Source organism: Canis aureus, chromosome 7 (genome assembly GCF_053574225.1).
Source record: "Canis aureus isolate CA01 chromosome 7, VMU_Caureus_v.1.0, whole genome shotgun sequence".
Classification (NCBI taxonomy): domain Eukaryota; kingdom Metazoa; phylum Chordata; class Mammalia; order Carnivora; family Canidae; genus Canis; species Canis aureus.
In genome coordinates this window covers 67,491,362-67,504,385 of record NC_135617.1, presented here as the reverse complement: position 1 = coordinate 67,504,385, position 13,024 = coordinate 67,491,362, and the positions used below count along the sequence as shown (strand labels likewise).

At 43.6% G+C, this 13,024-nt stretch overlaps 2 protein-coding genes across 11 annotated transcripts in view; one reads left to right on the top strand and one right to left on the bottom strand.

The window, feature by feature from the left end:
• Nucleotides 1–3,914, bottom strand: part of SLC26A8 (solute carrier family 26 member 8) — an 83,838-nt gene extending 79,924 nt beyond the window's left edge. For 7 of the 8 annotated variants that reach the window (XM_077904268.1, XM_077904275.1, XM_077904271.1 and 4 more), the window contains exon 1: nt 1,454–1,585. The gene's annotated coding sequence lies outside the window, so the exon portion shown is untranslated. Of the gene's footprint in view, nt 1–1,453; nt 1,586–3,679 lie in introns of those variants that run through there. The other variant, XM_077904269.1, reaches the window with a different exon arrangement.
• Nucleotides 3,915–4,423: 509 nt separating this feature from the next.
• The window catches only part of MAPK14 (mitogen-activated protein kinase 14), a 75,859-nt gene continuing 67,258 nt past the window's right edge, over nt 4,424–13,024 (top strand). The window contains exon 1 of one of the 3 annotated variants that reach the window (XM_077904277.1): nt 4,424–4,676. In XM_077904277.1, coding sequence (XP_077760403.1) covers nt 4,561–4,676 — 116 coding nt within the window. In that variant the 5' untranslated portion in view covers nt 4,424–4,560. Of the gene's footprint in view, nt 4,677–5,445; nt 5,578–13,024 lie in introns of those variants that run through there. The other 2 variants (XM_077904276.1, XM_077904278.1) reach the window with 2 other exon arrangements.

Genomic DNA, 13,024 nt, shown 5'->3' with positions numbered 1-13,024 from the left:
TAAGACTCTGACTCTTGATTTCAGCTCCACCTGTTGGGCTCCTGCTGGGCATGAAGCCTGCTTGAGATTCCTCCTCTGACCCTATCTGTCCGGTGTGAGTGTACTCTCTATCTCTTACAATAAAACAACACAACGTAAAATAAAACAATTCTCTGATGCTTCCTGACATTACAAAATATTTCGGTGGGTCTGAAGTTTTTAAGATTTCATTTTCATATTCTACAAATGTGATTTTGGGCATCAGGCTTCACTACTAACAAATTATTTTAATCTTTGTAGTCCACACTTGGTGCCCATGCAAATAGCATCAGCATCATCTGGGAACATGTTAGAAATTCAGATTCTCAGGCCCCACCTAGCAAGACCTAATTTATCAGAGACTCTGAGGATGGGCCAGCAGTTGGTTTAAAAAGCCCTCCTGGTGATTCTGGCAGTAAAATATGAGGACCACTGTAAATGTAGCCAATTATCTTTACTTGGTCAGTCTTTCTGTGCTAAATTTGGTGGCATTGTTTAAAACAGGCACCTATCCCCTATGTCCCCCACACTACCCATGCTTATCTAGCCATCCCTCTATTCATTTACATAATGTGTTAAAAGTATCTTAAAAAGCCAAGAATAAAACACTTAAACAGAACCCAATTTTCTGATTATTGACCTGATAGATATGAAATCCTGAACCTCAGTTTAGTTGCAATAACATCTTTTCCCTCATATCATCATCTTTCCTCTATCCTCTGCAATCATGGTAAGGTAAAATTCGCTTCCAAAATTTCAAAGAAGCATTTGTAATTCCATCAGAAACAACAGCCATTTGCCTGTTACCACCTCATGTTCTTATAGGGAACGTATTTGGAATCCAGCAAAGGCACAAGCGAGGTGCATTGCTTTCAAATATCCTTCAGTCTCTCTATCTGGTGGCTGGGGATGAATAATAAGTTGACAGCCCCCAAGGAGCTGACCATCAGACACATAAACAACTACTTTTAATGCGACTTGGTGAGACTATTATCAGTGGGGTGTGTTGGAGATAAACTCATTTCTGGGGTAGGGATGTTGGAAAGGCTTCCAAGGGGGCCACTGATACATTGATAGGAGTCAAGAGGAAGAGATAGGAGCCAAGGCAGGTGGGAGTGGGAGGCTCAATCCGAGGGAAGAAAATGAACAGAGCAGTGAGGTCTGGAAGTAGGAGGCGGGCCTGGGCAGTCGGGCTTCAGGAGGAGACGGCAGGGTGGTAAGGAGAGGCTCGGGCTGCTGCCCCAGTACAATGCAGACCAATGCGTCTGAAAGGATTCGGTTGCAAACCGCAAGCATTGCCTCTAGTCCTTTGACTAGTAGAGACGATGCCCCCGAGAAATGAGCTTTCCCCGGACTAGGGTCATTCATTCGTTTCACACACATCGAGCGCTCTCGAAGAGCCTGGGCTGGCGGGCGACCGACGCCCCGCTCTAACCTGCGGCCGCGGCTCCACCGGGGCCCGGCGGGGGCGCGAGTGCCAGCGCCGGGGTCCCAGCGCCGGGGTCCCACGCTGCTCCGGCCGGGCTGGCGGCGCTGTGGACGCGGCCGCCGGCGGTTCCCGAGCCGTTGCGCCCGAACCCGCGGGCGTTCCGGCGGGCGGGGGACGCGAGCACCCGCACCTGCGGTGGGGCCCGGGGTGGGGGTGGGGAGGCCCTTAACCTGTGCCACCCAGGCCTCCACTTGCTTTGGGGTTTGGCTACTCTTGACTGGGGGGCCTTCTTAATGCCAGGCCTCGCGCCCTGCACTTCACGCACAGCGATTCACTGAAAGCACCCTACGGCTTTGTCAGGTCGGAAGACGCAGGAGCACCTGGAGGCTGGAAGGTCACTCAAGTCTGCAACCCTCGCTCTCTGCCCCCCAAGCCCGGCTCCTCCCACCGAAGGACAGTCTTCTGCCCGGGTCTCTCGCTGGGCTCCCCCAGCGCCCCGCCCTTTAACCTTTGGAAGTTTACTCAGTCCCTGTCACTATGTGACTACGCCCTGGATTCCTGCTTGGCCCAGCTGCAGTTTTACACTTGCTCGATTACTGGGTTAAAATCTAACACATTCACTTTACCTATTCGTTCCTTTTTTGTAGATTGTCACCCATCGCCCCCCATAAGGCGGGGATTTTTCTTTTTTTTTTTTTATTTTTATTTATTTATTTATTTATTGGCAGGGATTTTTCTAATGGTTGTATTATCAGTGCCTAAACAATGTGGTAGATATAGTAAGCGCTCAGTCAGTTGTAAATTCCATGTAGGCAGCAACTGTGTCTATTTTTTTTAAAGGTTTTATTTATTCATGAGAGAGAGAGAGAGAGAGAGAGAGAGGCAGAGACACAGGCAGAGGGAGAAGCAGGCTCCATGCAGGGAGCCGGACGTGGGACTCGATCCTGCGACTCCAGGACCACGCCCTGGGCTGAAGGCGGCGCCAAACCGCTGAGCCACCCTGGCTGCCCAACTGTGTCTATTTTTAAATTGCCTTTTATCAATCAGAAGTGCCTGGCACAGAGTAGGCATTCGGTACATGTTTGTTGAAAGAGTGACTGAATGTACTGTTTAGTTCATTTTTACCCTTTCAGTCACTCCCACTTCACTATCCCAATTTGGTGGATAATCATGAATTCCTTAGGTTCATTCCTACTTCCGAGTTTCCTCCCTTGTATCCATCCACTCATCACCTTGATTCCCCACTCCCACCCGCCATTTCTTTCCAATCACATTTTTGCTTCTCGCCTCTTCCTTCAACCTTCATTACTTCTTGGAGGGCTCCCTAACCTGCAGGTAGCCTTGGAACATTTTCAAGCAGCATGTCTTCATAGGCGAGAGAATCCAGACTAAGCCACATCGGATCCTCCAAGAAAAGCTTTCCAGGAATGACCCATGACTCTGGTTTTTATTTTTGTTTTTCCTTGAGGAGAACTGAGGATCCTGCACTCTCTCCTAAGTTGAGATCATGGTCATTATTCATAATTTGTTCAATAAATATTTATGGGGTACCTATTATATTCTAGGCACTGTGCTAGGTGCTGGGACAAGATATGCAAAATCTGAGCATTCTAAAGGATGCACGACACGAAAGAGAATAATCACGGGAAGGGTTGAGAGGTGTCCTGGCTTGGACCCAGTTACTTCTAAGAGACATTGTAACAAACTTTAACAAAGGAATAAGTTGGTTACAGTGGCTGTAGGTATGGTTATATAGTATCTTGCTCACTCACACTTACTATCTTGTTCAGCTTTACAGGTAACCCTATTAGGCGCGGATGTAAGGCAGGAATTACTTTTGCAGAAGCTGGAACTAGAGTCTAAGAGAGGTCAATAGACTTGCCTAATAGGACACCCTCTGCCTTGCTCTCCTTAACCTGAGGCAAGAATCAAGCTTCAGAGCAGGATTCAGTTTCAAACCCTCAGAAGTACTCTTTTCAAAAATCCTTCTCCAAGGGGGATGCGGGAGACTTTCCTGAATCAGAACTGCCTGGAGCATATTATAAAAATGCGCGTTCTTGGCGCCTATCACCGACCTATCCACTTAGACTCCCTGTGGGTCCTGGGACTTGGCTTTTTTTTTTTTTTTTTTTTTTTTTAACACTCCAAGTGTTCTTCTGCACATAAACGTTTAAAGACCGTTAGGAGAGTTTGGGTGGAAAACCTCAGACTTAACGTAGAGCTAATACTTGCTTTCGGGATAGGGTCCGTCACAGTTCCGAAGATTAAGCCGTATGTCCCCGAACAGATGGAATACAACGGCTTTCTGGCTGGAACCTTCCTTTTCCAAATGTAAGTATTTCTTGGAAGTTGGAGGTTCTGCTGAGCAGATGCTCGGCTGCTGGTGACTACCGGCAGTTCAAAGATCTTTTGGCTCTTTTCCCGACACCCTATTAGTCGCCGTCGCCTCCCGCCACGGAGCCGGGCGTTTGCCCCGCCGACCACGGTGGGGCGCACGCGGCATACGTTGCCTGCCTGTCCCTCCCTTTCCCGGGTCCGCCTTCGCGCCCTTAAGAGCAGTCCCCGAGAGTTCCTGCCTCTGGTCTCCAGCTGTTGCCCTTTTCTCGCGAGAAGTGCTCCTCCCATCCTCTCCGGTAGTCCACCCCCTCCCGTGGGCAGGTTCCATATTGGGTAAAATCTCGGCTCGCGGAGAGTCCCGGGAGCTGGTCTCGCGAGAGTACGGCTAGCGACTCCTGTTCGCTGGCTCTGGAACGGCGATCACTGGAACTTGAGCGGGCGCTGCAGCTGGAGCCGCAGTTCCGCGGCGCAGCCCGGGGTCGGCCTGGTCGGGGAGAGGGTGCAGGGAGAGCGTGGTGGGCGCAGCCCTGAGCCCCGCAGCCTGCCCCTGCCCTTCACCGGGCTCGCCCGGCAGCTGCGGCTGACAGGGGCCGCGCGCGCGGGAGTCGGCGGGGTCGCGTCTGCCGCACCTGCGCCGACTGCCAGCTCCGGGTCCCCGCCCGGCCCGGCGGGCAACGAGGGCCCGGGAGCGGGAGCGGGTGCGGGTGCGGGTGCGGGTGCGGGCGCAGGCGGGGCCCCTCAGGGCCACCTCCTAGCCCCGCGGCCGCCGCTGGAAGATGTCTCAGGAGAGGCCCACGTTCTACCGGCAGGAGCTGAATAAGACAATCTGGGAGGTGCCCGAGCGTTACCAGAACCTGTCCCCGGTGGGCTCCGGCGCCTACGGCTCCGTGTGGTGAGTGTCACCGGGCTTGGGTCTGCGGCGGGCTTGGTGGCCTCAGCACCCCAGAGCCAGGCCTGCCCACACAGCTCAGCGATGCACCAAGCGGTAGGAATTTTCTCTGGGGGAGGGCATCGTTGCCCATTCGACCCCTGTGCTGCACGCCCGGGACCCCCTTGCACCCCTCACTCTGCACCCCCAGGGAGGCGGTCGGCTGTGTGCAGGATGCAGGTCCACGGTGGGCGGTGGTGCTGGAGCTCGGCCCTGCCTCGCACCCTGCGCAAGCCCTTCTGGGGGGGTGGCTGCTCGGGGGAGGGGGGCTGGCACAGAGGCCGGGGCGTCTCTCCGGGGGTGGGGGGTGTCTCCCTGCCAGCCTCGAGCCGAAGGAGCCTCTCCGGAGGTGCCGCCACTCTGGGCGCGCGGGAGCCTGCCCTCCAAGCAGACAAGCCCGGGGGGGCTGCAGGGAGAAGCAGAAGGGCCAAGCTCTACGGGAGACTGCGAGCGTCGGAACAAAACTGACGACCAAGGGCTTTCTGCCCTGGCTTTTTTTTTTTTTTTTTTTTTTGCAGACCTCTTTCGAAATCTCATTTCGAGAGGCATTCTTTTCGAATTCGCACTTGCATTAGCAGCGACCCAAAGAACCGAAAATACCGACTTTATCTCGGCCAGCCTAGTGCCAGCTTGAGTTGTGTGTTTCCGATTCTGTTGAAAGCGTATTTCCTTTTCGCTGAGTGGGGGTGGGTGGTAGTGCCTGCAAGAACACTGCAGCTTGAGAAACTGGCGGCTTCACTGATTAGTCACATACCACTGCTCATTTAAGTATTGTTTGGCAAAAACAGTTTTTTCACTTGGAGCAAGTGAGATTCAGATCCGTTGGACGCGCTCAAGATCAAAGAATCATGAGCAATCTGGGGAGGTATTGTAAGTATTTCTTAATTGCAGTACATCTTGTGAATATTGTGTTTTTAAACTTCTTTAGAGAGTTCGCAGGGAACTGATCTACATTTGTAGCCTGAGGTACACGATGGTTTTCATAAGGATAGGGAATATATAGCAAAGGAAGGGAGAGACACTTCTCAGCTTTAATTCACACTGTGTTTTAAATTAAATCGATCCAATAAAATTCTTGGATCTAAAATATTTCACTAGTTTAGGTATTACACACCATATTTTAGAGTTACTGTAACTTGAGAGCTGCTGATCTGAAACTAATTCCTGTATTCATGTGAATCATTTGAAAAGGGCTCCATAAGATTTTGGGAGGGTGGGGGTGGGGGTGAGGGAAACGAATTCCAGACTTTTGGATGTGTTAATCTTTATAATTCTTGTGTTTCTTAAAGTCACATCATGAATTTCCTGTTTGCTAGAATCTTCTGGGTAATTGAGATTGTGCAATTGTGTCAAGCAACAGATCATATTGCATTTTCTAGTTCAAGCTGTGTGAGTTCATATTGCTGATGGTCCCGTGCTTGACATCTTTTCCTCATTTTTATAATATGGCAGTTTACGTTTTAAGGGAATTTGCAACATTTTACTGTATCCATCTATATGTGTGATTGATTTGCAAATTTTCAGAGATATATTTGGATCATGGCTCCTTTAATAGCTTATTATTTTACCACTCTTTTTCATTCTGTTATGTCATAATTGACATTAATTTTCGTAGTACCAAGTTTCTGTTTCCAATGATGTTTAAACTTTAATGAAATGATACAGCAGAATAGCTCAACTATGGGGAGTTTAGTGGACCTGAAAACAACTGCTTGCAAAGTCTTCCTACTGTTGGTATGAATAGCTCTGTCCTGGAACTGCAGATTCAGATTTAGAGTGAAGTATCATTAAAATGACCTTTACATTTCCTTAGTACTATACTTTTTTGGCTTACAGAAGCCAGAAATATCTGACACTTGGAAGTGATTTTGTTAAACATATTTTAAAAAATATGTATAGAATTATATACACATTGTATAAAATTCAAAAGGCGTAAAAGGATATTTAACGAAAGGTATCCTTTCCTTTCTTGTTCTCCAACTGTGCTATTCCTTTCCTCTGAGACAGCCCCTGTTAAGTTTCTTATGTGTCTTTACAAGGAGGCAGAGCCCATTCATTTGTTTTTAGTAGTATTTCTGTTGAGGGATTTAAAGTGTGACATATGGTATATTGGTGGAAGAGAATGCATCTTATGTGTGTCAGTTGACTATGGCAAATGTAATTGATTTTGGATTGAAAATATCAGAATTTAGATATACATAAGTAAGTGGCATCTCATTCAGAATTATTTGAAGTTATTCTTTCAGTTCTTTCAGATTCTTAGCAGTGTTTTGGGTGTTGCAGCAAACTTTTTTTTTTTTTTTAATTTCTCTTACAGCATTCTGGAGCCTGTGTTATTTTTCACTGCCATCATCCTTTAAGAACAGATTTGATTTTAGGGAATAAGAAAATCAAGCTGAATTCAAATAATTTAGAGAATTTGTACTCAAGTCTGGCGAGAAAGATTAGGCATTCAGGTTGGTCTTGTTTTAGGTCAAATAGGAGTTATAACTATAAAGTAATGACAGAATTTCTTGTGTGACTTGTAGAACTGGATCTGAAGTCTGTTCCGAAAAAGAATCTCTGAAAGCATTTTAAGGAATGCAACCTCACGCAAATATCTGTCAGTTTCCTAATTTGATTGCTCCTAAGTGTGATATACTTTGATGTATATTAAAAGTTTTTTATGTTAAGCCTATTTTCTCATTTTAATTTTCACTAAGTCTACAGTAAAAAGGCAAGCAGCAGCCTGTATGCTATGAATCCAAGATCAAGGAATCAGACTAGAAATTGAAAATTGATAAGGTTTTATTTTATTTTTTTAATTTTTCAAATTTTTAAAAAATTGATAAGGTTTTATAATATACCTTTCCTTTTTAAAAGGTAAAGGGAACTAAATAAGTCTTGCAGTTTTAAGGAACTTTGTTGCATTGTCTGTGAGGGGAAATGAAGCAAAATTGTTTAAGAATACTTTGTTGCAAAGCATTGATTTTCTGGTTTTGGGACAGAAGGAGGGACTCTTTGTGGTGAGTTTAAGGAAATATAAACAGGAACTTAAATGCCTTTCCTCTGGGTATGGTTTTTCCAGACCCTTGCTGTTGATTAGAGGAGGTGGGGCCCTGGTAGCCATAAAATAGGTAGCCATAAAATAAAAAATACTCTTAAGTCATAGTCCTTTGTTGATTCAACAACACTGAATACCAGCTATGGACTAGATAATGGGCTAGGTTTCATGAGATAGAGTGCTGAGCAAGACAGTGAGATAATCCATTCCCTCGTCAAGCTAAGTCTAATGTGAATAAAAAAACTACATTTTATGGATTGCTTACTGTTCTAGGCATTTTACTGTGTAGTTTATATTTATCACGAGTGTATTTAGCCTATGCAAGATTTTTTAGTGAGAGGATGGCAAAACTTACTAAGAAATCAAATCCAGCTTCCTAAATGCTCTGTGGAATAAGACTGTATATACATGAATATAATAAACAAAGCTAAGTTTTAGTGTTAATAGCCATTCACTGTTTTAAATCTTTTATTCTTTTCTTTTAGGATGAGCCAGGGCACAGATAAATGAAAATACATCATTATTGACTATGCAAAGATGACTTTCTTGACTCCTAATCAGTAAGAGGGGCCTGCCCTTTACTTTTCTGGTGACGATAGTAGGCCCTTACTGAACTTTCTTCCCATTTGCTTTTCTTTGTAACCGAAAGCAAGATGGTTCACTGCATGTTGCCAGTACCAACAACAAATAGATATTTAAAGATAATTGCAAATATTTATGTTATTGATATATAAACATAAAGAATTAAAAAAAATAATTCAGTCAAATTTGTTATAAAGTAATTTTTCTAATTGAATCCCATTTTGATGGATTCTGATGCTTTTCTCTGGCTCCCATTTTAAAATGAGGGTATCCTGAACCTCTGGCTTTTCAGTTCTGCCAGCTTAATTTCTTGATATTGAAGAGTACTCTGTTTTTGATTTCTCTCTAACTCAGCCTCAGAGATGATGTGTGTGTTGACTTTGCCTTTCATGGGCAATGGTGCAGATGGCGCTGAGCCCTTGAGGCTTTGAATTCAAAGGTAGAGGAATTCACTGGGCTAGATCACTCTCAGTTTAGTATAAATTGGCATTTTTATGGGATTTTATACTATAAAATATTTTCATTGAAAGCATTATCATTCAGTCTTCACTGACTCTCTTATTAACCCAGTTATATAGGTGAAGAACTGGACTCATTCATTGAAAGAATGGCTTATTCGTCAGTGGTACTCTGGATTTGGTTTTAAGTTTTCAACACTTTACAAGTCATCTTTTCTCTACCTATAGGCTGCTGAGTTTGTGTGATAGTGCCTTCTTTTGTACTGTTTGTTCCTTCTCCCACTTTTTGTGAAGAAAGAGGTTGCTGGGTCACTTGCAATAGAGCTGTGACTGTACAGAACCAATCCCACTAGTGTCATTGCCTAGCTTATCTGTGGGGTAATGACGTAACTTATTAAAGTCACACCTCTTCCTCAGAATTGATAGACCAAAAAATGAACTCATTGCGCAGATCAGATTCTTTTCCCAAGTAATTATTAGGAAGTACAAATACTTAATTCCTGAATTTGTGAATCCTGGTGGTTTGAAATTCTTTAATCTGCATTTAGTAGAGTTGGGACTATCTATACATGTTTGCATTATGTAAGTATAGGATATTAATGAAAATAACTGCCTCTCCAGGCCTTTGAAAAATACATTAGATTTTTGCTCTTTACTGTGAAATTCGATATTGATTTGTTCCTATCCAGGAGGTATCAGTACTGTAATGTTTAATAAAAACTTCATTGTAAAGTGGGTTTCCCTGACTTCAGAACCTAGGGATTTTGTCTCATGGTCGCTATGTACTTAGAAGTCAATGCACAGAAGAAAAAAAAAAAAAAAAGAACTCTTTAAACTTGAAATGTTTATGTAAATAAAGCTGTCAGTATTTAGAAGTTTGTCTTTGCACAGGGTGTGCATAAATTAAGTGCATGTGTGTTAAAGATTTATAAAATGAACCACTTTTCCAGCATTTCAGCCTGTTAAGAGTTTATTCCAGGAAAGAGGAAAATCATGGTCTATAAATTCTGCACTTTTGATAAATAGGTCCCAAATATTTTGGGTCCCACCTATTTTGATAAATAGGTCCCAGGGATCCCAAATGGCTAGATTTTAACACCATTATCTGAACTTTAAAGTATTGTAAGTAGGGATCCCTGGGTGGCTCAGCGGTTTGGCGCCTGCCTTGGGCCCAGGGCATGATCCTGGAGTCCTGGGATCAAATCCCACGTCGGGCTCTCTGCATGGAGCCTGTTTCTCCCTCTGCCTGTGTCTCTGCCTCTTTCTCTCTCTGTCTCTCATGAATAAATAAATAAAATCTTTAAAAAAAAAAATAAAGGATTGTAAGTAATGTGGAAGCAAAGGGAGAGAATGTTAGGCTCATGCTATTGTCTTTGAGGACAGGACTGTGTATTATACTGATACTTTGAGGACCTACTATGTATGAGTCATTCTTCAGGTGTTGGAGATGGTGTATGAACAAAGAGACAAAAGTTTCTGCCTATAAGAAACTATATTTTAAGGGGGATAAAAGTAGAAATAGATAACAAATAAAAATTTATAGTATGTCAGATGATTGGTGCTATGGGGAAAATGAAGCAAGGAAAGGAGAGGGAATCCTGGGATGGCTGTGTTGCACTTTTAAGTAGGGTAGTCAGGGTAGGCCTCAATGATGAAGTGACAGCTGAGCAAAGACCAGCAGGAGGTGATGTAGAACACTAATTGGACCTGGGTGGGGAGGGAGGAACATTCCAGGCTGAGGGATCAGGAAGTACAAAGGCCCTGAGGCAAAGGCCTCTTCCGCTGGAATAGCTAGGAGACCAGTCTGGCTAGCACTGAGTGATCCAGGGGCCAAGTAGTAGTAGAAGAGGGTGGAGGGGCTGCAGATGTGCAGAGGTCAATGAAGGGCCTTACTTGCCTTTATAAGAACTGTGCCTTTTACTCTGCATGAGAGGGGAAGCCAACGGAGGGTTCTGACCAGAGGAGAGACATGATCTAATTTATGTTTTAACAGATCACTCTGCTCTGGGGTCTCTATTTTTTCATTCTATTCCCTACCCATTAGAGGTGCTAATTGTAGTTTAGCGTAGAATGGGAGAGTCCCATGAATTGGTGCACAGCCCCAAAGCCATGCACACAATTCTCCTTCCAGAAGACTCAAAGTACCAGAGCTGGTACTTTTGTAGGGCCCTAGAAATCAGGGTATTCCAGTCTAGCTCTTTAAATAACATGGGCTTACTTTAGTTTTTCAGGTTTCTGTTGCCAAAAGGAAGGGAGCAAAGAGATTAGCTCTAGACTTCTGACAAAAGATTAGCCTGCTGACAGGTTGAATGTTTTCTAACTTTTTTTGGGCTTCTAGGTTTTTTTCTAATGATTGGATCATATTTTAAAAGACATTTTTACCTTCCTTCAACATTTAAGATCTCATTTATTTTCTATTTTATTTGGCTGTGTATCTGCTTTACATTCCTTTACCTTCCCCCCTTATAATAATTTTAGTAGAGGTCTGATTATTGTTACCTGTTACTAATGTTTTGGCTGTGAAGCCTCAGGGACTTCTCTGTTAACTTGAATAAGTCTTACAGATTGAACGATTATACACATATGTGACCCTATAAATACCCATAGGGTTTATTGTCCTCCCTGCCTTTATAGATACAGGCTTCTCTCCTCTTTCATGGAAGCTCTCCCCCCTTTTACTGCTCTATCATCTAGTTGGGGAAAATAAGTGTTCCTAAACACAGATTCCCATGGCAACATAACAAAAAGGTAATAGAACAAATGTTTATTTTGTCTAGCTGCTGTCTGAGTAACTTCAGACCCTGAACACATTGGCTCCTGTTACTTTGAATGATGTTGTTACAGATTTCCTTGTTTTCCTCAAAACCTCTGGGCCTTGGTGGTATTGTCACTGTGCCTGTGACATGAAGGAAGGTATGTGAATATGTGTATCTTACTGTCAGTCTACCCACAGGTATGCATTCGTTCCTTTTCCAAGCTTATGCTCCGGAGTGGGGGTATCACGCAACACAACCATGCTCCCCCCCCCAAAAAAAAGCAAAAAACATACCACTTATCCCTTTTGTTTTCTTATATTCATTAATTCGGTATTGCCATATTAAGCACTGTACTAGATGTTATGTTTATAAAAATAAAAAAACAAAAAACAAAAAAAGCAGACTGCTTTTGAAAAATACCAGTCTAGAAGGGACATGTTACATTGATTTCTCAGAGATCGCTTTGGAGGGAGGTCCTCTATAGCTTTTCTTTTCTGCCTTCTTTCACTTAACTTGCCATTTTAGTTCTACCTTTATGTTTCTAATGCTTCCTTTGAAATTTTCTTTTAGATTTTTTTGTCTCCTTTGACTCTGTCGACATACTGGTCACTTTTTATATCTAGGGCAACCTTATGCAAGGATATGTGTTGGAAATCTGTGTCAGAGAAACCTTTCCATCTGATGATTCAGATCTAGAAAGTGATGACATTACCATGTGCCCACAACAGGTCAGAACTTCTTCTTTTGATCTGCCCAGGGCTCAGGGAGGCTGGTGTGTTAGGGGAAGCAGGGAGCTGTGAGGGCAAGGGTCCCTAATCCAGCCCTGTCTTCCACTTGGGGTGGTGTCTCTGCTGTGATAGTCTTCACTTACACATTAAGTGCCCTTAATCATGTGTGTCCTGTGACACTTAGCTTGAAGTGTCTGGTTTATGCAAGTGTTACTGAATTCTTGTTATTTCCTCATCCTTGTAGTAGATATAACTTTATTCCCAGAAATAATTGCTTTATTCTCAATATCCCCAAGAGATATTTCTTTTTTTCCCCCCTCTTCTGTCAAATCCATCTAGGGCTTTAGGTAGCTTGTGCTTTCTTGAATTTAGACTTTTGCATAATAAGTTTCTATTTACATTTTCTTCTCCAGGCTACCAAATGCTGGGAAAATCTTAGTTATCTTCCTCATTTGGTATAATAAAACTCAGCTCCATAATGATTTTCATATTAAATTGAAGTATTGATGTTAGCATCTTATATTGATAAATTTCTAATAATTTTCTCATTTGGATATTATAAGTTTGTCTTGCTTCGTTTTCTGTTCCTAGTTTAGTGTGCTAAGTGCCCTATGCTTTGAATGATCTGCTTTGAAATTAGCAATCTGAGTAAGTTAAATGATGTAAATGCTAAAGGGGGCAAAATGGGAAAACAGCAAATTAAGAAAACCGTATTATGAATATCTATCAAGCTGTGTTTATATTT